Source organism: Leishmania panamensis, assembly GCF_000755165.1.
Source record: "Leishmania panamensis strain MHOM/PA/94/PSC-1 chromosome 31 sequence".
Lineage (NCBI taxonomy): Eukaryota > Euglenozoa > Kinetoplastea > Trypanosomatida > Trypanosomatidae > Leishmania > Leishmania panamensis.
Window position 1 is genome coordinate 848,271 of NC_025878.1, and position 23,352 is coordinate 871,622.

The following is a 23,352-nucleotide window of genomic DNA, read 5'->3' on the forward strand; positions in this document are numbered from 1 at the left end:
TATGCGATGTTCAGCAGTGTCCTTTTTTTTCTCTAGGGTGTGCTCAAGACAGGGGCGCCCACGCCCGCTCACAGAGCCCTTCGACTGTTGAGTATTTTAGGTGCTTCTCCCTCTTTCCGTTAGGAAACCAGAAGTGCGCACCCCCCTCCCTATGCACGAGAGGTGAGCGACCGTTTCAGCGGTGCCGTGCTCTGCCGTGAAGTAGAGAGAAAAAAACAACAACAAAAAGGCGAAATAGAGATGTGAAGCTCCGCAAGCTGCGATAAGACACCAATACTGCCGCAGCAGGTACGAGCTCGATATCGACTTCTATGCGTGTGCCTGGGGGAGAGAGGGGGAGGGAGGGAGAGGATTCCTTGTGCAGATATTAACGTACTTACCGTAACTAGCTCGAGCTCGATATATGCACAGAGGAAGTAGACAACAAATACCCACACACACACAGACAGACAGACCGACACACCAAGCGAAACAACCAAAAAAAACGCGTGATAAAAATGTGACCAGAGGAGAGGAGGAGAAACAAATAAAGCAGCGACAAGGAAATCACAACGCGCACCCCCAAAAGGAGGGCGGGCTGTGTGTTGGTGTCGTCTGTCAAGGTAGGTCTAGGGTGAAGGAAGGGAGGTGGGCGTACTGATCCGTTGTACACGCGTCTGTGTGTTGCGTTTTACTCTTTGTTAGGTGTGGGGTGCGCGTCGCTCGGCGCTGCGGTTTCGGTGTCCCGCAGTGGCAGACACATGAAGCAAACAAGCAGAGGCGCACAAGTGCGATCAGGTGCACAGAGAAGTGGTCGATACACCACGGCAGCCCTTTTATGGTTAGAGGTGTTCTTACGAAGCAACTGTGGTGGGAGGCATGAGTAATCGTATGTGCAGGAGGAGCGGTGAGTGAGGGAGCCATAGTTGATGGAGAGAGAGGCAGTGGGAATTTTCAGGCCCACACAAGGGATCGCTGAAATGCGGAATAGATGCGCTGCGGGGAAAGCGACGCTCCCCACTTTGATGCCGTAAGAGGTGAATCAAACGAAGGAAACACACAACAACAACAAACAAAGGAGATGTCCTCCCGCCCTCTGCTCAAGCGATCCGCAGTGCGACAGGGGCCACTGCCACAGCGCCACGCTACGTTTTTTTTTTATAGGTGCCCCCCTTTTTGAGTACATCACCGACACCTCTGCGTGTCTCCTCTTTTTTTTGTTTGATTTTTTTTTTCCCGTTCCGCCTTCAAATAAGCGGCGCAACGTCAGAGCTCGTCCACAGAGACGTGTGCGTGCACAGAGAGGAAAAGGCCCCCACTCACCCCACTCACCCGCCCCAGATAAGATCCATCACAGACTTATCGGCACTCGCATACACACACACACACACACACTTCACAGAGCCGCCACGTTGGCCACTTCCGTTTCGATAAAAAAATTTTTTTTCCGGCATTTCTTCTTCGTTCGGCAGAGGCAACGAGGCCGCTGACTTTCACTACTACGTTCTGCCGTGTGCACTCCTTGCGCGTCGGGAAAAATTCGCTGCCATTTGTGTCTGAGTCACCGCGCTGGGAGGAGAGGCCATATTCGAAGGCTGCGTTTCCGCGGTACCAGCGCTTGGCGAATAAGGCGCGGTCACCGGGTCATTCCCAGGCAGCGAGAACGGCGAGCGCAGGCCGCTGCTCCACCGATTCGGCGGCAGAGAGAACGTGTCGACGTGACAGGCACGTTCGCCGGGGCTGCTACCGCTCCCTTGCGCGGTACCCGAAAGCAACGTCTGATGGTACGCGCTTGCAGATGCCGTGCTCGTCAACAAGACGGGGTGAGGCAGCGTGACACCGGTCTGCGCGCCACCACCTGCCCTTCCCACTGAGGGGTGGTCGCTGGAAAGCGGTGACGACAAGGCCATGTGAGGGCAGGACGGCATCTTTGCCAGTCCCACCATGGCGGAGTCGACAGATGTGGTGTGCAAAAGCTGCTGGCCATGGAAGGAGGCATCCAAGAGCGGTGTGCCAGCCGCCACGGACGGATTGCAGAGCGGCGGTAGTGTCTCACTTTGGCCAGGCGGAAACGCTACGGGGCCTGCTGCGGTCCGCCCTCCACCAAGTCCGACCGAGCTGACGCTCGCCACAGATGACCCGGGGTTCACTTGGCGATCTAAGAGGACAGGAAAAGTGCCGTGCAGGCTAATCTGGTCAAATCCGTTTAGGTTGCCCAGCCCTGTCATTGGAGAGAGTCGATTCTGCGGCTGCTGCTCCTGCTTGAGCAAAAACTCGCGCAGCTGCTCGCGAGAAGCATTAAAGAGGTCGTTGTGCACTGAAACATCCTCAAAGTCGTCGGAGGTGCTCTCCAGATCCTCCTGACGGTTTCGTGGGGCCGAGAAGGAGGAGTTCCCTTGGTACTGGAACTGATTGGGGCTCGTGCAGCCGCCTGCGCCATTGCGCGTTGGGGAGTTCTTGCGTTGGCGAAGCAACTGAAGACCGCCAGAGCTGCCCTTCTGCAAGCTGACGCTGTTCGGTGTAGCACTTTGCCGACAGTTCCGTGCACGCCGCGCCGACCCAGCTGGCGAGCCGAGCCGGAAGCTCATGCTTCCCACGCTGCTCTCGCTGGCGTAGTTGCTGAAGGCACGTCCGGATGGTGACACCAGGCTGTACTGACGCTGCAGCTCCTGTAGTAAGGAGGAGTTGAGCAGCACGGTGGGTGTGTTCACGTTGGAGGCTTGCCGGTCTTCATACTCAGCGCGTCCATAAAGCTCCGGCGATGCAATGCGATTCCGTTCATCCTCGAGGCGTTGCTTCTCTTCGAGTGTGAGGGGCGGAGGGCCGGCCTGGGGTACGCGTTCGACTCCGCGGAAATCAAGGCACACATCCTGGTCGCCATAATGCACGACAACTCGAGAGCGTGGCAGATTGCGCCGTGGACGCACACGGGCTTCTATAGGGATACCCTCCACACGCTCCGCATTCGGCGATGCCGGTGGAACATCGTCATCGAGGTCATGGTAGTTGCTGTTGCCCTCTCCGAGGTAGTCGATAGCGTCGCGATCAGCGTAGTTGTCGCGAAGATTCTGACTTGAACTGTTACCGTTACTGTAGGCGGTGTTGTTACCGCCTCTGCCCACGCCAACTCGCACTCTAGGGGTAGCCCCAAACTCGCCCTCCTGCTGAAAGGTCACACTATCCGCCTCCCTATACGCACGGCGCGGTCGCGTGCGCAGCGCCTGGAAACCGCGAATGATGCCCCAGAGGCATGCAAGGACCCCAATAATGCCAGCGGTGCCGATGATGAGAACTGTGGATGGGTGCATGGCAAACGCCTATACAGGTGGGCGGCCAAAAATTGGCGAGGCCAAACAGAGTGCAGGAGTTCCTACACAGAGGAATGGCGCACCACCGAGGCCTGTGAGGGGCACAGACGCGTTGGCCTGTGTGCACTCGATGACTCGCCAGCTTGGGGCAGTGACGGCTTACAAGCGGAGCCAAATGTAGATCAAAGTAATCACAGTAACAACAGCGAAAGGGAGCAACCAAGAACAGCACGAAGGAAGGAAAAGGCGTCAGCTGACTGTCTTTCAACAAAGCGAGCGTCGCTGGACGAAAAAAATGTGCTTTGGCGCACTGGCTGGGACAGGGCGCGCGCGTTCTCTAACACGAAATGAATGACGCCCTCGTGCCTGTACACTTTCGCTTGTGTTGGGGAGAGGGAGAGCGAGAGAGAAAAGGGAAGTAAAGTGCAGCAGCCGAGACGTCAAGCAGCGAACGTGATCGCTGTTTCGACCGCGGGGAGTCAAAGCAAACAGCAACGACCGCGGCCACCACCGCAGCCCGACTAACGTATGCACCGAGGAGTAATCAAAGAGAAACAGAAGTGGCGGGGGCGAAAAACAATGAAACGCAAAGGGGGACAAGAAATAAAAAGCCGCATAAGCAAAGAGAGGCGCTCAGGCCACTGAAGCCGGAGTAGGCATAACCGCAAGCGGGCAGAGAACAGAGCTGTGACACACGAAACAGAACCCCCCCAAAGCTAAAAAAACTAATAGAGGGAGGGGGGAGGGGGAGGAGGAGGAGGAGAGCGCGTGCTCGAGCAGCAGCGGTACTCCACGGAAACGCGAAAGGCAAACAAGACAAACAAACCACAGGAAAACGTGGAGAGAAAATCGGAGAAGGATGAGGGCGGAGGTGAGGTGAGGTGGGGGGATGTAACGGTGAGGTCCGCTAATCGACAGAGAGGAATAAGACCCAGCGTAGGGGCCAAACCAGGCGACACACACACACACACACCCACACACACCCGTGCCCGAGAGAAAAGAGGGGAGAGGAAATGATGTTATCAAGCAGTGGGAGAAGACATGTAACGCGAGACAACACAAAAGGGCCGAGAAAGTGACGAAGGAAGTCCTTCACTCGAGTCACCCATACGACACTCTCCCCCCTACCAAAAAAAGGCCCACTCACTCGCACCACAGCAGAAAACAAAGCCAAAGGCACCAGACGTGGTTGGCACTCAGTGAGACGGGAAGACAAAAGAGAAATTGACGAGCCCTCTCTGTATACTGTGTGGAGCTTATCTTCTTCTGGTGTTGTCGAGCTTAGGGAGGTCCGAGCGAGCGAGCGAAGCAGAGGGACGAGGAAGGGAAAGAGCAAGACGACAACGAGAGAAGCGCAGTACCACACAAAAATTAACGGTTTATCCCTGACATTCAGTTTACTGTGTTTCCTTTAGCACTTGGCTCGAGACTGGCGAATAGCACAGACCTAAAGATATGCGGCTATGTGCACGTGGCTGTCGCTGTAGAGCAGTGGACGGCGGTTCTGCCGTGTGCAGGGTGGAGGCGAAGGGGGAAAGAGAGAGAGGGGAAGGACAGAGCAGGAGTAAGGGAAACATCGAAGATAAAGTGGAAGGGAGAGAGAGAGACGAGATAGTGGGCAAGCAAGATGCGAGCCTCGCGGAAGAGCAATACCGCACGTAACATACTGCTGTACTGTACGCCATCCATACGGAAAAGTTCCTGCGTGCGCCTAAGTCTGCGTGTGCCCGTGCGCCACTCGCTGCTATGCATTATGACTCGTGTTCTCTCACACCAGCGAGGTGCTGGAATATTGGAGATGAGGCTACTGTTTCTTCTGCGTCTTTGAGACTATTTGAGCTGAGTTGCGCAAGGTAGAAATCGAGGTAAGCAGATGTGGGGCTAAAGGGAAAGGAGTAGCACACACACACACACACATACACCCACACAAAATAGTGAAGTGTGCGCATGTACGTGTGAAAGACGAGGCAATCCAACCTGTTCTCTACGCTTGAAAGTGCTTGCGGCTCTATGGACGGGGGTGGGCTGGCGGGGGAAAAGGGAATACGACAACAACAAAGCGTTAGCCCTACCTGGAAAAATTGACATCGAACATGAGAGAGAGGGGGGACGGATGGGTGCGCTGTTGCCGCAGTGTCATGGGTGTTTTCTCTCCATCCAAGAGAAGAGAGGGAAAGTCCATAGCAGCGAGGAGCTGCACGACTAAGAGCGCCTTCGGTTCTCTTCACCTGCGTTTGACGTTGCGGTTTTTATCCTATTCGCTGTCGATTTCCCTCTCGCGTGGGAGCGTGCCACACAACCACACGAGCGAATTGGTGAGGCGAGCGGTTCAGCATGTAACGCCAGCAAAAGTGGCTAAGAGAAGGGCTGCCGTGAGATCATATAGAGGAAGTGTGGAGGATCTCCCGAAAAAAAAGAAAGGAAAACAAAAGGGCAACTGAGGCGCTCAGATTCCCATGCTCACGAAGCGATCCGTCCGTCGTCATATGTGCGTGTGTTCCCTTTTGCCGCTGATGCACAGACCCACGAACACGCAGACACACTCGGCCGGCAGCCCAAGGGGGAGGGAAATGCAGAGAACAGTAAGAGGAAAAAGCCACGCCCTACCCTTTATGGGCAGTCCACGTTGCTGTTTCACTCGACGAATCTAAGCCGCGTGCGCGCACGAGCGCGAAAGAGAGTCTCAGAGCCCGAGTAGAGAAAACCTGTTTGAGAGAAAGACGGAGGTAGCGGTGGTGAGAGAGAACAAGGAGACCATCACGAACCACGCCTTAGCGAAGAACAAGGAAGCTCAATGCCCGAAGGAAACGAAAAGAATAATGACACAAACAGCAGCACACCACATCGGCGGCAGCACTTGGGCCACCAATAGAAAAGGAGAAGCAAAGCAGAGGGGGGGGGCAGAGAAATCTGCTGGCAACAAGCAGAGGGCTGCACGGGGTTACAACAGCCTCAACACGCACGAGCAAAGTATACATTAGCACAGGAGTAGTCCGACCCTTGACAGAGCAGAGTAGGTGCGGGAGAGGAGGAGGAGGAAGCGAGAAGCGGGCAGACAGTAGAGCCTGTTGGACCGGCGCTGTGCACTCATCCGCCTGGCCTCCGTCCTTACGTCTCAGAAATGTGGGAGTGCGTGATCCGCCCGGTGGCCGTAGTGCTGCCCCTTTTTTGGTCGTCACCGCCGCAGCAATCCACCGACCGTGTCGATCTCCCACGGGGGAACGCTCCCATCGATCTTTGGGGAAGCGCAAAGACACACCTGAGGCGACCAGAGGGGGACAGAGACTATAAGCAGGCACTGACTCGCCCAAATTATTGGCTCGCTCGGGAATCATCTCTAACATCCTCGTCGATGCCGACGCGGAAGCGGCCCATGGTGCGTGTTTCTATCGGTGAGAGCGCGACGACACCGCTCGATCACGCTAAAGGAGCACCACAGCGCGCCTTGCTCCACGTCGAAGTCGTCGTCCTCTTCGCTATCCCCTGCCTTCGACCGCGGCATTCAAAGCACTACGTATTTCTTTCGGCGCTCTCCAGTGCCCATGCCGCTCTTGTGATGGCAAAGTCCATAGAGAGAGGAGAGAGAGGCGGTATCTGCATCACTGTGTACACTGTGCCGCACACGTTATGAGGAGCGCTGAAGTGTTCCACGGCAGCACGCCTTACTTGTGTCACGCAGTCCCACAGTGCTGTGTGGGACTAGTTGCTGCTGTACTGCGTCAGGGCGAGTTCATCACGAGCTTTGAAGAGGTGTGCAGTGGTAGCACCGTCTTTGCCACCCACGCTGCTTTAACGTGTTCTTTAACACCGTTGTCTGCTGCTCGGAGGTCCTCCTCTTCGCCCCTGTGCGAGCCGAAACGGCCGCAAACGAATGAGAGGAGAGAGGTGGTGAGCGCTTCTGCATGCAGCATGACACGCCGCTGAGGCGGTCTAGACGCTTGCACTGTAGAGAACTGATGACTCGAGGGTCCACATCGCCTTCTTCGTACTGTGTGTGCGGCTGCAATACTTGTCTCAAGGCCGACTCGTCATTTGTCTGAAGGCGAAGGGAGGGTAGCCATACGTTCACCCACTGCGAAGAAAAACAACGATGTGCACGCCGAGTGTGAGGAGCAGGTTGGTGGCTCACGCGTGGCAATGGTCATCATCGCCACTACCCACCTACTCGCAAGACTCATGGATACACTGCACAGAGCGTCAGACCAGTGGACATTCCACTGTAGTCGACCCTGACAGCAGCGGCAGTAGGTGAGGCCTGCAGATCACATCCGCACTGAGAAGCTCAACAGGGTCAATCGTGACAGAGGTGGTGGCCTGTGCGTGCATGTGAATGGCATGAGCTGTGTGAACGAACGTGTTTGGGTACGGCACGGCGACATGCTCTCTACAACTCACTCCCTTCACCGGAAGAAGAGGTGATACACTCCTCTGAATCGTGTTCAATTCACCGCAGACGAAGTAGTTGTTCACTTTCTTGCGCGCTCTCTCACACACACATGAGCGCTGCTGTGATGTGCCAAGTTGTAGCTGCATTGCGATGGGGTGGGTAGAAGTGAGGAGCCCATGGAAGCATAGGGAGAGAGAGAGACAAAGGGACAATGAAGAGGAAGAAGGCGTGGGTACTCGTAGAGGCTGAAGAAGAAGAAAGGGGAGGGAGGGGGTGAGGGGGTCACATTGCTCTTTCGTCAAAGACTCTCTCACATACTTCGTGCGCTGCTACGCACATCGATGCTGCTCGTATCATCTACGCCTTCTGAAGCTCTCGGCTAACGGAGAGGAAGTCACTTGCCTTGCAGAGCTGAGCTCGGTAGGTACCACCCCGAATCGAGGGTGGCATGTTTCGATGAGCAGCAGTTCAGTAGTCCACAGAGACGCTGAGGCGTACAACGAAGTGCACAACATCTTCTGGGCGGCGCCAATGAAACTGCAATACATGCCACGACTTCTTTTCCATCTCAATGGTATAAGCGAAAGAGAGGAGAGGAAGGGAAAGGGAGGGGGAGGGGAGGGGGTGGCGAGCGCGAGAGGGGGGGGGGTAGAGAAGTCAAAGACGACAATTGCTGTGGTTGTCTTAAAGCACATCGCACTTCACCCAAGGAAAAAGGGCTGCGCTGCCAATCGTATACCCCACGCCGTCTGACTCTCTCGTATTGGATCGATGCGTTAGCGTTGATGCATCCGCACGAGTTGAACGCCTGTCACGAGCTGCGGCTCATCAACGAGTAGAGGAGAGACAAGATACCAACCAGAATGACTGCCTTACAGGCGTACTCAAAGATGGGTAACCCAGTCGGCTGCATCGCGTCTGCATCGGGCCAAGGAAACGCTTCCGCAGATGGGTCTTGGGTGACCATGTTTCGTCCGCATCGCGCAATCAGCCTGCGCGGATTTGCGTTCTCGAACACAAGAAGCGTAGGAATTGACTTGAACTTGTATGAGTCCCCCCACACGCGGGCCATCGACTTCGCATCCTCGTACGGGAGGCAGTAGTAGTCTCCATGCGACTCACGGAAATAGTTCATCATCTCTCTCTCAGATCGATCCATCGACATGAATACAACCTCGAACTTCTTCTTGGCGTGGTGGGTCTCGTAGAACTTCTTCAGCAGCGGAGTGAAGGCGCGGCATGGCGGGCACCAGTGCGCGGAGAAGTACATAAGCACGTACTCAGAGTCCTTCAAAACATCGATAGCGCGAACGGCGCTGCCGTCCTTGCAGAGGAGCATGAGCCCCGAGTTGTTAAAGAAATTAGGTTCCATGTGGCAAGTCGGCGTGCGTGTTTCTGTTCGCGAGGGAAGTGAAAAGGCTCAGGGGAGAGTAGCAGCAGCAAAACGGTTGGGACACCAATGAAGCGAGAAAGAAATGTGATCAGGCAGAGGGAGAGGGAGGGAGAGACTTATGCCTTCGCGTTTTCTTGTCGCTTGGGTGATTCCTAGCAAGGGGGTTCGCGCGGCAACACTGTGTGTCATGCCGTTGTCAGAGAATGCATGAAGCAAGAAGGGAAACAGGAAGGATAAGAGGGGGGGGGGAATATACCCGAAGTACAGGAAGTACTGATCTTGACTACTTTGAGATTGCTGAGCCCCATCCAGTGTGCAGCGCAGCAGGTAAACACGAGAAGACCACATGAGTAAATGTCCTCTCCCTGCTCCTCTCTCTTCGGAGAGCTCTCTCTTCCACGATGCGTAGAGAGGAGACTAGTGGTGGGGAATTCGGCAGGATTGCCATCACTTCCAAGCGAGGGTTACCTCGTCTGCGAGAAGCGTACATCTGAGTCGATTCTCCACAGCGACGCGCTGCTAGCCGGGAGCTATTTCTGTGTCACCCGTCGACGCGCCGTGCGTTCCCAAACTATCGCTTTTGCTTCACTGCGTGGACATCTGGTGCGCTTACAACGCGGACATTTTAACCGAGCAGATGAGAGGGTATCGGAATGATGCCCGCGTGCTTCTGGCCAGCCACTCCTTACCCATCCAAGGGACACACACACACACACACGCATCAGCGGCAAAAGAAAAAAGGAGAGTTTCGTGGCGCTACTGAGCGAGTTGCTTACAGGTGCCACGATCAAACACAAGAGCAGACAAACAACAACAACAAACGCAGATGACATGCGAAAAGCCACGGTAGCGGAAATGGAGGTGAGTGTGAAAGAGAAAGAGAGGGCGCGTTTGTAAGAAGTGTAAAAGCGAGGTAAAGGTGGGGGCGGGGAAGAGAAACGGGCAGAGGAGAGACGGAAGGGAAGCACACCCCGAAAGAGGGAGAGGGGTGGAGAGGCAGACGGACTCCAGTCCACTTGACAAGACGAGAAGAGCCAAACAAGTAAAAGGAGCCATACGCACTAAGGAGGTGAAGGAGAGAGAGAGAGGCAAAGAGACGCTGTGCCGTTCCTCTTGTTCATGAGTACCCCCAACTCATGTCCCCTACCACTGACTCACACGTCAGCGGAGGCGGGCGATAGGATGATGGTGGGTGCCGCTGCTGCATGCGAGGAGAGTCCCACATGCAGCAAAAGCCCACAACGAAAACGAAAAAAAGAGAGGGCCGAACGGCGTGAGTTAAGCGCCTGTGTGTGTGTGTGTGAGGGAGGGAGGGGGAAAGAGGGAAGGAGGGAGAGGCAGACACAAGAAAAAGGCGGAGTTCGAGGCGCACGACTCGTTTGCTGCAACAGCGGTACCCCCCCCCCCCCCCCCACACACACACACACCGGCCTGATGCGGCCAGTGCGCGTACATTTGCACCACGTAGTCTTCTGTTTGTTCGTTTGCAACCCATTGACGGCGCATTCGTGCGCAGCCCTGATTGGAGGGGGGGAGGGAGATAGGGTGGTATTCCGCCGAGAGGAACGCACACAGGCTCGTATCCGTGCATGACTTAACCTGCTCAGCCCATGCCCACCCAGGACCCAAGCAGATGAAGGAGTCGAGAGCCAAGACGAGCGCAGATAAGACACACGTGCACAATGACGGAGGCAAATGAAGTTGCATCACCTCCTTTTTTTCCCTGTGTGTGTGTGTGGTGCGCTTCCATTATGGTGAAGCAACTATGATCCGAATGAGGGAATGAAAGTACTGAATAGGAAAGAGAGACAGGGGAGGGGGGAGGGGGAGCCCTGGAAGAGACAACCGAGTAGAAGGGAGAAAATGATCGGAGTAGAAGAGCCAGAACGACGCCATTCAAAAGCGCAGCGCATGCGGCGAAGCACGGCGTAGGGGTAAAAAAACACACACACATAGAAGGAGGAGGCAGACGTGTGCACATCGAACAACACACGCCAACACAACCAACAACAAAAGAAGCAAAGTAAGAGCAAAGTGGGAGAGAAAGAGAGAAGCACACCGGCTGCCTTCACAGCCTGGGTATGGCAAAGCGTGCGGAAGACTAGCGCTAGCGTTGAAAGGCTCAGGGTTGCACTTCACCAAAATATGAGGAATGCCAGAGGAAATCGAAAAAATTCAGTTGCTGCACCCATCAGCGAGAGTCCAATGCTCATACGAACAGCATAATACCTGGTGCTAGCGGCACTCTCCTCTCTCTCGCACCGTGTGTGTGTGTGTGTTGGGGGGAGGGGAGGGAGGCAGCCTTCCTACTTTCAAATGCCTCATTATCAGTGTCGTCTCCTTGTCGTAGTTGCCATCACAGAAGCCCATGCCATAGCAGCGATGGTGAGTGGAGGTGAAGTAGTCGACACCGCTGATGCTCGCCATAAGCTTGCCCTTAGCGCTGCGGCGCTTCCAGTGCAAGTGAGCGGTTCCGCTGCTGACCGTGTCTTTCAGCTCCATGTAGGTCGGCGTGCTGCAGCCGTACTGCGCTTTTGCCCTTGCGGCCACCTTGAGAGTCTTCACCGGCACGTAGCCCGCGCAGCAGCCCCGTGCATGATGACGTGCACAGTCTGCAGGTCGGCGGCGATGTATTTGGGCGACATGTTGGCTATGCTGACGGAGGGGTTGTCGTTGCTGAAGTATCAGCAAGTGATTACCCAAGTGATGAAGTTGCCGCTGGTGGGGTCTGTGGAGGAGTACAGTATTAAGTCTGCGTCTGCAAAGCCCATTGAGATGTGAGGGGTGGTAATAGGAAGCTTGTCGCAGAGCGAGTCGGTGGTGATGAAGGAGACAACAATGATGTTGCCGTTGGCGCATTGCATGCTGATGTGCTCCTCGTCCAGCTGAACAGCGGAAAGAACGCGCCCCTCCTGCAGACTAGTCTTTGCGCTTGTAAGGACATCGTCAACTGCGCAGGTGGCGGTGTCGCCCTGCATGCCAGGGGATCGACTACTGGACTTCAGCGCAGCACTCGCTGTGTCGGAAGTCACTAGTGAGGACACCAATGCTAAGGTACCTGCCATGCCAGTGTCCGTTGCGGTGGGCATGGTAGTGCGCTAATGCTCCACCGGACTGCGCATGCAGCTGATGCCACTTTCGCGTGGGTCGACGATCTATGCCCGTGCGTGGTGTCCAAGACACCAGCCAGCCTACGCCTACATGGACATGGAAGGCTGGCCGACACAAATTTGCATAGAGTGTAGAAGAGAGGGCGCAGAGGAGGGTGCGGCGAGGGGAGATGGGAGTGTGGCCGGGCGAAGTTGAGGTTCGCGGCGGGGTAAGGGTGGGTTGGGGGAAGTGGAGGGGGTGGAGGCCAGTTGCATGTGTTGTGGATCACATCACTAGAGAGGCTGCTGCAGAGGTACACTGCGCGTCGTCTGTCCCAGCAGAACATCTCCGTGAGTTAAGCATGATCTCTGCCCTCGGAAGGGGTGATGCATGTGGAGCACATGCAATCCGCGGCAAGTGAAGTCCTGCGGCGGGCTGGGGAGCCTATCCACCGGTGTGCCGGGGTAGGGCTTTGCAGCCGAAGACAAGTGTGTGTGTGTGTGTGAAGAGGAGCCGCAGTTAGCGTGAGGGAGCTAAAGTACCACCCCAAGACGGCGTTGAGCTGAAGGCGGGTTTCGTTCTTGGGTGCTGTTAGGGGAGGCCGCGACTCAAGGAAGGAATTGGCGAAAGAGTATCAGACTATATAAGCCGGGCGCCGAGCCAAACGACGGCTTCCCTCTCAGCAGCTGAGTAGGAAGGCGAGATATGCGGCGTTGGCGTGAGCTGCAGGAGCAGGGGAGAGACTGCTGGTGGCACAGCGATGGCGAAGAGATGCTTATAGAGAGAGTGACCGGTAGCGTGTCGGCTCATAGAGGCGGGGGCGATGCCCTCTTTGCCGAGCTGGCCAGCAGTTGCCTCTCTTACACGGGTAAGTGTCGATGACGAAGAGGCGCTGCAAGCGATCGCACAGCGTACACACACACACACAAGGCGGTCAAAGAGGGCAGGCAAAGGGCGCAGGCAACGTAGAGAGAATAGAGGCGGAAAAGAGGGAGGGGGAGGAGGGCAGCCGATGATGCTCGTCCGCATGCACAACGGCGCCGAGTTTGAGGCCAGGGATAAGTATGCTCCACGGTTCGGCGAGGCGTATAGGAAGGCGCCTTCTGGGAGGACAAGAGAAAAGAAAGTGCCACGTATAGCGCAGTGGCTGTGCCTGTTGCACCTCGTGTGTGTGTGCGTGTGCGTGCTGATACCGTCGCAGCTGCCGCGGTGGGCGGGCGACATCGAGCACCTCCCACGCAAGACAGCCGCAGCGACTGTCGCACAGAAGTGACCGACCGTGCGGGTGCACAAGATGGGCAAACGAGGCGGCGGGTGCGCGTCGGTGGCAGTACGATGTGGAGGAGAGGGCGAGCAATACACGTGTATAGCTGTACTGTGTCCGTCGGTCATACGGTCGTTTCCTCAGCAGACCCATGCAGCGAGCAACGCAGCGACAGCAACAAGGCCACTAGTGACCCTTCCGTGTGTGGCAGCTGTGGCCGCGTTTGATGGCGCTGCGGTGGTGATCACTTCCACTTCTGCAAAGGCGAGCGGGTTCGCGTAGCACACATCGTCGTAGGGCGGACAGGCAATGGTGCCACGCTTCATGAACATGCCAGGGCTACTCACTGCTGGCTGCACCGTCACCCCAGTGCCACCGCCGCCGCACGACAGCCAGATGCTCGCGCCGCTTACCAGCACGGCATAGGTGCGTGACGCGTTGTTGCAGTGCACCTTGGCGCAGATGGCACCGACGTTTGTGAATGGGGACTTTACAACCAGGTCGTCTGCGTCAAAGCAACGCGCGTTGCCGCCAGTGACGCTGCCCGGCATCGCACCTAGCGAGCCGCCACCGCACCCGGTGTTGGAGAGGGGCTGTATCACGGGGCAGTAGTCGCTGTGCGACAGGGAGCCGCCGAGGGTTGGCTGGCTAGGAAAGTACTGGGCGTAGCTTGGCAGGGCTGAGGAGTAGGTAGTGAGGGCGCACTGTCCAATGCTCAGCCGGTCCGCTGTGCAGCTGCGCGCCGAGGAGCTGCGGCTGTCGCAGAACACCGTCGGGGTGTTGGTGGTGCCGCCCGTCAGGCATGGCTCTGTGAAGAGCGCACCCCCTGCGGTGGCGCCGAGGGCAACAGGCTCCGCCTGACTGAAGTTGACCTTGTAGAAGCCCATATCCTCCATGGCCGCGAGCGACAAGGAGCTGTAGCGTGCCAGACTGAGCACAGGTGCCATCAGCTCGTCCTTCGCGGCGCGGCGCTTCCAGTGCGAGAGAGAGGTGCCCGCTGCGCCTTGATCTTCCAGCTCGACGCCATAAAGCATGTCCGTGTCAGAGATGCCATACTTGGCCTTTGCAGCCACGCGCACAGCCGATGAGTTGAGCACCGGCACGTTCTTTTTTCCCCGCAGAGACGGGACGGTAGCAAACATGCCGCGTGCCTTGAAGACGGCGGAGGTGAAGCCGAGCGCGTGCAGCAGTTCGTGGGCGGCGGCGCGGCGAAGACCATTCGTGCTACCAAACGGGCTGCCCCCGTATAGGTCGATCTCCTCCTGCGTCTCCCCTATCGAGGTAGGCAGGTAGCGTGGGTTGAAGTAGACCGCCCCCACAGCTGGGCGGCTCGTGATCGTGGCCGTGTTGGGGTAGTACTGACAGGTAACAGCCCACGCCATGAAGCTCCTCGGAGTAGATGTCGGACCCGCTGCCACGTAGACGACGAAATCCGCGTCTGGCACGCCGACTGTCCGGTGCGCCGGCGGGACTGTGAACGAGCCGCAGTGTGACCCCGGCATGGTGTTCACTACGATGGTGGTGTCGGCCGCTGGTGGACGCACCTTCAGCCGTTGCGCATGCATGCTGACTGCCTGGGGCAGTATCGAGCTGATCAATGTTCTCTTTTTCGCATCCGTCAAGAGATCAGCGACACTGCTGCACCGTACCAGCGAGCCGCTGGAATCGGGGCGCATCTGGCCAACTGCCGTGCAGTACTTCGATTGGTCCTCCAGATCGGGCGTGAAGACGGCAATGCGGATGGGGGCCCACCCGGAGTCCATGCTGTCGCTGCTGACCGTGACGGCGGCCCGCGGCTCGACGGCGCGCTGGTCAGTGGTGGCCGAGGCATTCAGTCGCTTGAGATTCACTTCGACCTGATAGCGTAGGCCGTTGCTGTTCCTACGCAGTGTCACGTATGTGAGAGGGAGATCGCTTTGCTCGGAGACTACCTGGCCGTGCCCGCACGGGGATGGGAGCTCGTCCGCCGCGTTTGAGTCCACCTTCAGAGCCGAGGACGCGATCGCAGCGGTGGTGAAAGCGATGTACATAAAGAGGGCACCCAACCACAACCCCAGACGCCACGACGCTACGGGTACGCGCGACATCTTGGCTGCTGCTCGCTACGGATAGCCCACTTCGACAGGTGGTGACACCGGCAAGCGACTTGCTCAGGGCGAGGGAGGCCGAGGGGGAGAGAGCGGGCGACAGCCCCGCAAGAAAGAGGCGAGGCGAGAATGAAAAGTGTGCAATGGATGCAGCCACGGCGTGTGCGGGACGCGTGCGTCTTTGCCGCTCTTCAGAGAGTCTGCAAGGGAAGGAAAAGTAAACGACAGGCTAGTCAAGCCCGCATCGCATGGGCGTGGCACAGAGACACACCCTCACAACAAAGCGGTCAGCCCAACTACAGGTGAAGGTATGCTTGCCGGCCAGGGAGAGGCAAAAAGAATGGACACAGACGAGGAGACACACACACACACGTGCCCGTCTGTAAAATCGCGCCAAAACACACGCACAAAGGCGTACGTAAAGCGCACGGTGGGAAGGGGGGGATGAAGACTCTACAGACTACCAGCCGGCGTAGGGTCGTGGCTGTCTGTTCGCGTGCGCGTAGAGAGGAGCGAGGGGGGGGGACGCGTACGCAGTGAGGGGAGGGGGGTGGAGACAGCCAAGTGGGCGTACTTCGACTTCACGAAATAATAGAGAAGACAGGCGGCAGAAACGGACCGTGCGTGCCAAAGTATAGAAGCGTAGGGAAACGACTGCGCAAGTTGGCGTCATAGAAGTCCCCAGCTGGTACTGTGCTACAGCTAGCGGGGGGGGGGAGGGGAGAGGGGAGAAACGATGAGGCAGGTGGAGGCGAGAGCGAGCGGAAGAAAGGTGAAGGGAGGTGTTGTGAGGGTGGTGAGGTGGGCTGTCTGAAGCCGAAGATAGGAGCACACACACGTACACAGCGGTGAAAAGGAAAGTGAAGTTGGCGTGTGAAAGTGAGCAGCCACAATAGCAAAGTGAATAAACGAAGGAGTGGGAAGATGAGGGGGAGGGGGGATAAGCGCTGAGAGCAGCGACCAAGTACGATGACGATGACAAGGGGGAACGCCAGTGCGTTGTGTTGTGGGGTTTTTTGTTTTTAAAGGGAACAGAGGAGCTGGAGGAGAGTAGGGCTGTTCCAGTGAAGGAGGCAAAGGGGAAAATCTGATCGAGAGGTGCGTCTTGGCTTGGTGGGTGTTGACTCGTAGCATATGAAGTGAAATAAGACCCTTCCGTGCACGCACACGAGTCTGTGTATGTGCGGTGAGTACGCCGTGTGACAACGATGTTTGGTAAGTAATGAGAGAAGAGGCGGTGGTGGTGGTGGTGGGGGGGGTATGGTGAGTGGGGAGTCGACGAGAATGCAAAAAAAGAAAAGACAAGAGCAAAAAGGGGAGCAGCAAAGGACCATAATTGTGGGCTACTCGTGCACACACGTGACACGCAACGCCATCGAAAAGACGTCTACGAGCGCAGAACACACAAAACTTGTCTTCTTGTGATGTCTGGTGGGCCTTTCGCACCCCTCTTCCTTACATACGCTGTCAGTGGCGTACGGGTGCTGCGGAGTGTATTCGGTGTCGCGTTGTGTTTTTCTGCCCCCCTTTTGTCGGTCGCTCACTCTTCGTTTCCGTGAGAGAGCGACACACAGGTGGGGGGGGGTGCGATAAAAACACCTCCAGAGGAAAGGCAGACCGAAGGCGCGCAGCGAAGGACAGGCGCCACGTGGGGTAGGGGGGGGGGGAAGACGATGTCGATAACGGCGCCGCCTTCACCTCGTATAGGGACAACGCAAACTCTGCAGACACACAACTCCAATTGGGTAGAAAAACAAAAAACCAGCAAAAGAAAAGGGAGCCACGCCGATGTGTGTGTGTGTGTGGGGTGGGGTGGGGGGGGGGAATGCGTACTTCGTGGGGTCAACAATGTCACCAACGGGTCCTTTGGTGTGGGCCTAAGCAGGGCGTTAACCCCACAGCGAAGCGCACACCTCACGCTACGGAGGATACAGCACGCCTGTGCGACGCGCTGTGCAGAAGAAGGGGGGGGGGGAGGGGGAGGAAAAGATGAAATTACGCGTTTTTACCGGCACATCTTTACCTTGCCGAGTTCCGTATAGATTCAAGGGACATACAATACTCAGCGAAGGAAGGGTGGTGGTGGTGGTGGAGCTTTCCCGGAAGAGTAAAACCTGATGAACACTGCGAGAGCCCCTTTCCCCTTCCCTCTCTGCCTCTCTCTGGTGCACACACACGCAGACGCCTACACATAGTTGCTGTGCCATTCCTGCGCTGTCACATGGCACATATAAACACAAGACATATAAGCAGGATAACCCCAGAGACGAACGCCACCACAGCCTTGTTCGTTTCTTCATCGACTGGTACTGCGAAGACGGGATACTCATCTTCCGCTATCAGATCCTTCCCCGGCTTCCCTGTGGGAAGCATGGCCTTGGTCTTGTGGCGCCAGGGTTCCGGCGTACGTGGCGTCGCTTGCGAGGACGACACATCGCGGGAGAGCTGACGCGGGATGCCAATACTGCTGATTGCGATCTTACCGTTTCCGGGGCGAGGGCTGTTCCAGCTGTCGCGGGCTCGATAGCCGTCAAAGCCGCCTGGTGGCGTAGAGTAGAGGAGAACGGGGTTGTTCGCCGGTGGTGGCAGAGAACTACGCGCCCATGATCGGCGTTCAAGTCCGTGCAAGAACGGGGAGTGACTGAAAGGCGACCTGTGCTGGGTGCTGCCTGGGGAAGTGTGGCCCTCGACTTCAGTGCCTTCCAGACGCCACGATGATGGCGACGTTGGCGATCCGGCACCGCTTGGTCTGCCGCTTTTGCTCGTTCTCCCCCCGTCTCTCACGACCCGGGCGTCGGTGATCGTAGCGTGAGGGATGGGTGGCACTCGTGTGACGGGGTTTTCGTACGAGAAGAAGTGCGGTACTAAATGGGCATGCGGCTGTGCGTGCCGGGGGTGCCCTTCCTCCATCTGCGCCGGGCTGCGAGGCTGAAGGGGGGAGGCGTTCAAGGATATCTTGGTGGCAAAGAAGGCATCAGTCAGCTCCGTTTGGCTGGCCGCGTCGCTGGAGGCGTGGCTTTGTCGGCTGCGATGGTGTTGGGCTACCGCCATGCTGCCCCCACCAGCGGCATTACTCTCCGCTGGTGTAATCGCGGGTGTGCTCGGGGAAGACGAAGTTGCTGGGGTCCCGTGAAGGCCAACATGGCAGCACTGCAAAGAAGCTCCGCGTGGAGGCGCTTGCGAGCCTTCCAACACCTCCGCTACTTTGATAGTAGGTCGCGTCGACGCCGGCGCTCTCTCTCTGCTCATAGGTCCAACGGGGTACACGTGGCCTGCCTGATCGCTGCACGTGTCTTTTAGAGCGCCGTCGTCATCAGTATTGTGATCCTCATGCGCGTCCAGAGACTGCTGCCAAGCGGAAAGGTGCGTGCGCCAGTCCAGGAGCTCTGTGAGTGTTTTCACATCCCCAGCTTGCGACGCTAGGCGACAGTGGTGCGTCTGCGGCTGCCGGCCGCTGCAGCTGGGCTCCTCGACGCCAACGCTGTAAAGGCGCGTTGCTACCACTTCTGACTCCGCTGTCTTCGCCGTGGCACTCGATGAGGCAGTCTCTGCCACTGCACCAAGTACAACTTCCTTTTCGTCCCCTGTCCAATCCACAGAGCTCTGAGCTAGCGTGTGTCTGGGTGTAGAGAGGTGCGCCTCGACTGGAGGACGTTGCTCGTATGCATACTTCTCTGCTGCCGCACCGGTGGCCGTCTCAATGCAGCCACGCTCAGTGTGATTCGTGCAGCCCTCCAGCTCATCCAGGTTGGTTGCCCGGTTCAGCATAAGGCTGCCGTAAAACGACGCCTCGTGGGAGGAGATGATGGAGGAGAGCGCTGCGGGTAGGTCGCCGCTTAAGGAAGGCGGGAAATCGTCGTTGCTGGGCGCAGAATCGCTGGACGCCGGTGATGGTGAGCGTTGCGCCGGCTCAGACACGAGCCTTGAGGGTTCATCTGACCTCTCCGGCTGCTCCTGTGGCGGCGAGAACACGACTGCATGTACTGCTGCGTCATCTACAACGCTGGTCACACTCGTTAGCAAACGCGTGCTCACATTTGGTTGTTGAATACTCTCCATACTACTAGCACCCCCCTCCCCCCCCACACACACGAAAAGAAAAATGGCAAGCCAATTACTGCCTCGGAAAGTGAGGGAAGAGGGAGTGAGTGGAATCACTGCTGCCTTCTCGTTTTGTTTGTTTGTTTGGTTCTGGCCACTGCAGTCCGCTTCTATCTTTTGCAGGCTTTGAGCGAGGAGGGGACGCAGTTTGATGTGGCCAAAGTGAAGTACTGCAGCGCCTACAAAGAGCGCTTAGGAACGCGCCCACCACCGTACGCACGTACGCGCAGGCGCTGAGGCGATAGCCCACAGACAAGGGATATAAGCGATAGAGTTGCGGGATGAATTCAAAACAAAACAAGTAAGAGAAAGAAACGCACGGGTGGCTCTCATGAAGAGGTCGCGAAAACTTGAAACAAAGAATTCACCCGACAACACGCGCATGCAAACGCACACTAATAATATTAATAATGCACGCGGAAGCGGAAAGGGAAAGGGAGTAGAGGAGAGGGGGGGGGGTGAAAGGCGCCGCCGAGAAGACACAAAGGCCAACAAGAAAGTGCAGCGAAGACCCACCACCACCACCACCCCACGGGAGACGCGTAGCGTAATTCCCGCCTCCCTCTTCCCTCCAAAAACAAAGGGCACCCACAAGCGAGGGAAACAACAACAAACGAGAAACGTAACGCGCACACCTACACAGCTGCACAACTACAGAAAATGAAGAAGGGGAGGAGAGGGAAGTCGCTCAGTGTCGTGGTCGTGCTTTGATGAAATCTGGCGACGATAGCGGAAGAGAGAGAGGCTTTATGAGAGAGAGAGAGGGAAAAGATCAAAGCGGCAGTGCACGGGAAGCGCAATGAATTTCGGTTGCAGAGGAAAGTCACAGGCAGCTGTAAGCAGTGGGCGAAAGGAGAGGCAGAACGAGAAGCAGATCGTTTTTCGTTTCTTTGAACTCTGGCGATGCTCTCTCTCTCTCTCTCTCTTTGCCCTACGCCGTACCCCTTTGTTTGGCTCTTCGACTTGTCCAGCACCGACGGGAGCTTGTTTGTGAGCAACCACTGCAGAGGTAGTGCAATGAATGGGAAAAGAAAATCAACACAAGCAGAGAAATAAAAAGTGCAGGGTGAAGAAGGATGACTAAACGGTACCTTCACCGTCGCCCAGGGTCACGCAACGAGTACAGCACAGCAATCAAAGCAGTGCGCTTGTCGAGACACCTACGCGTAAAGCCCTGTGGACGAAAACACGAATGAAGAGAGATAATATGCCGTCTGGAGGAGGAGAGTCACCAGCAGAAACGAAAGTAACCCCCAAAAGTGGCTACTAGGACTGGTGATGTGAATCAGCGTGGACGTATATACGTCCGCACTGCCTCACAGCAACGGAGTATTTGCGCGTCGAGGGGGGAACACCCCACAAAAACACAGACAAACAAATATGAAAAACAAACAACAACACCAACAACAATAGGAGGTGATCCAAAGGGTCTCGGCGTGAGAGAACCTCCACACCCCAGTGCAAGGGGAGGGGGAGGGGGAGGGAGAGAGTGAGAGAGGAAGACGTGCACGCCGTGAGGAAGGGAGGATAAGCAGCACGCCAAGAAATATGAACGAGCCCACCGACCCACACACACACACACACCCACACACACGCACGCCAGCACAAGGGTAGTACAACAGGAGATGGTGTGCGTGTGTATTTATGTGTAATCTGCATGCGAGTTTGAATACCAGTTGTCACCTCAAGATGCTAGTGCACATGTGCCGTGTGACGTGTATGGGAGACGGTGGTGTGATTTGAAGCGGGATGGCAAAGCGTGAAGCATAAGAGCAGAGGAAGGTGAAGAGTGAGTGAGAGGAAGATAGGTAGAGGTAGAGTATATCGGAAGTCGTAGAGGAAGAGGACAGGAGCCTCGTGCGCGCGTGCGTGTGTGTGCCCTCAGTGGTAGGGAGTGTCATTAAAGGAGAAGCAAAGCGTTCTCACAATGTAAGAGGTGTCGCACCGCGCTTTCTTTGTGTGTGCGTGCGTGTAGAGGAGAGGCGTGGAGGAGGTGAAACTCGTACGAGCGCACACCAGAACAGCCCCTTTCTCTCGCCAAGTTTCTATGCGTCTCGCACAAGAGCCGTCGCAGTAGTTAGAATTCCGTGTGTCGGTCAAGATCCTACGCATACGTATTAGTGTAGTGAGGGCATGCCTTGTACTCTGGCGACTGACGACTAACTCTTCCATCCTCCCTTCTTTCTACACCGGTAAGTGAGGGTGCGCTGGCTCCGGCAAAGTAAAGGGTTTGTCGTGTTCTTCTCGCACCTCTCTCGCACACTTCTCTCAGTACAACAGCGGTGCAACGAGATCGGAGGAAGGGGGCCGTTGAGGTTTCTCTGTTCAGTGCAAGAACTACCTTTCCGCTACCTCCAAGTGCCCTGCCTCGCCTCTCTTCCCTCTGAGAAGGGGCCTGAGTTATCTTCTGGCCCTCCTCCCTCGTTGCTTCCAGCGTCTGTGCCTCCGGTGCAGGTCCTGCCACCCATCCGGCCCCCTTCCCTGTCCCCACTTGGTGAGCCCAGGAAGCTAGAAGGAAGGGCGGCGGCGCACGCTCTCCAGTACGCCAACGCCGGATATACGCGTGCCTACGCCCCTAAACAAGACGCGCTGTATTCCTGCCGGTGCGGCCTCGGTGTAAGCGGCGCGTTAGCCCACACGCCAGAAGTTGGGTCGACTGCGACGAATATGCCGGCTCGCCCACAGCCTCGGTGTCGCTCTCTCTCTCTTTCTCCCTCTCCACTCACGACGGCGAAGGAGTAGAAGCATTTTTACGCAGACAGTCTAATTCAGCCATCACCTGTCTTGAAGATGCTAACCACCGGTGCTGAGGCTCAGACGATGACAACGCGCATAGCACTCTCACTCGTAGAGCAGCAAGTGGATGCACTCTCTCATGCCCATACCGAGACCTGATGAGTGACGAAGGGAAGAGAAAGACTAGGAAGAAGGCAGCAACATCCTTCCCGACGTGAAATACAGTGGCCCCCGATACACACAACCGTGTACACGCTTTGCACAGCGTACTACGGGGGAAACAGCCACAACCCACGTTGAGAGGGCCGGTAAGGCGTGCGTGCGCACCTTCAAGAGGAAAAACAACGAAGGAAAATAACAAAGACAAAAAATGCGTCGGTCGCGATAGAACGCGCGGCAAACTGGCCTGAAGAACGCAAACAGCGGTAAGCGTTTCTCGCCATGCCTCCGGCACCTGTGCCCCAGCAGCCCACCCAGCCGCCCGTTCCGTGTGCGTCGCTCGTGCTCTGCTGCCCCCTGGCCGCATTGCTCGGGCGCGACACACCATGCCAGCTATGGCCGACAGCGGGTGCGCACAGCCGGGCGAGAATGGCCTCTTGCCGTCTCGCGGGCACCACAGTCGTGCATCTGGGTGTGGGACGGACGCCGCCAAGCACCGGCCACGACTCGCAGCGGGGGGGGGTGCAAACGCGATGGGGGCCGGACGTCTCTCCGGCACAGCGTCCGTCCAGGTCTGTCTGTCGATGCCGAGGGTCCGTACAGCCGTACCCGAGGGGGGGGTGGCTGCAGGCTCCTGGCCTCCGCAGGCAGAGTGGGTGCTGGGCCCTGCGCTACCACGGTGGTGCGGCCGGCATCATCGGGAGGTTGTGGATGCCGTGTCTACTACACAGCCAGCAGGCACCGTTGCTGTTCGCCAGTGAACCTCGTCGCAGAGGGCACCCCTCAGCTCTTCCTTCGACGCACACCGGTCACTCTGTGGCAGCATCAGACGCTGGCGTGCGCACAGG

At 57.0% G+C, this 23,352-nt stretch overlaps 5 protein-coding genes across 5 annotated transcripts, besides 1 other annotated feature; all 5 read right to left on the reverse strand.

Annotated features, from left to right (window-relative positions):
* Window positions 1-1,478: 1,478 nt before the first annotated feature.
* LPMP_311820 (hypothetical protein) lies at window positions 1,479-3,287 on the reverse strand (the record flags this gene model as incomplete). The annotated part of the gene is made up of 1 exon (XM_010703271.1): window positions 1,479-3,287. The coding sequence occupies one exon, from the start codon at window positions 3,285-3,287 to the stop codon at window positions 1,479-1,481; it is 1,809 nt and encodes a 602-aa protein (XP_010701573.1).
* A 5,198-nt stretch (window positions 3,288-8,485) lies between these two features.
* LPMP_311830 (tryparedoxin-like protein) lies at window positions 8,486-9,046 on the reverse strand (the record flags this gene model as incomplete). The annotated part of the gene is made up of 1 exon (XM_010703272.1): window positions 8,486-9,046. The coding sequence occupies one exon, from the start codon at window positions 9,044-9,046 to the stop codon at window positions 8,486-8,488; it is 561 nt and encodes a 186-aa protein (XP_010701574.1).
* Window positions 9,047-12,116: 3,070 nt separating this feature from the next.
* LPMP_311840 (hypothetical protein) lies at window positions 12,117-12,503 on the reverse strand (the record flags this gene model as incomplete). The annotated part of the gene is made up of 1 exon (XM_010703273.1): window positions 12,117-12,503. The coding sequence occupies one exon, from the start codon at window positions 12,501-12,503 to the stop codon at window positions 12,117-12,119; it is 387 nt and encodes a 128-aa protein (XP_010701575.1).
* Window positions 12,504-13,561: 1,058 nt separating this feature from the next.
* On the reverse strand, window positions 13,562-15,508 carry LPMP_311850 (GP63-like protein, leishmanolysin-like protein; the record flags this gene model as incomplete). Its single annotated transcript, XM_010703274.1, has 1 exon — window positions 13,562-15,508. One exon carries the CDS (start codon window positions 15,506-15,508, stop codon window positions 13,562-13,564), a length of 1,947 nt encoding a protein of 648 aa, XP_010701576.1.
* A 2,217-nt stretch (window positions 15,509-17,725) lies between these two features.
* On the reverse strand, window positions 17,726-19,567 carry LPMP_311860 (hypothetical protein; the record flags this gene model as incomplete). Its single annotated transcript, XM_010703275.1, has 1 exon — window positions 17,726-19,567. One exon carries the CDS (start codon window positions 19,565-19,567, stop codon window positions 17,726-17,728), a length of 1,842 nt encoding a protein of 613 aa, XP_010701577.1.
* Window positions 19,568-22,779: 3,212 nt separating this feature from the next.
* Window positions 22,780-23,197: a repeat region.
* Between the last annotated feature and the right edge of the window lie 155 nt (window positions 23,198-23,352).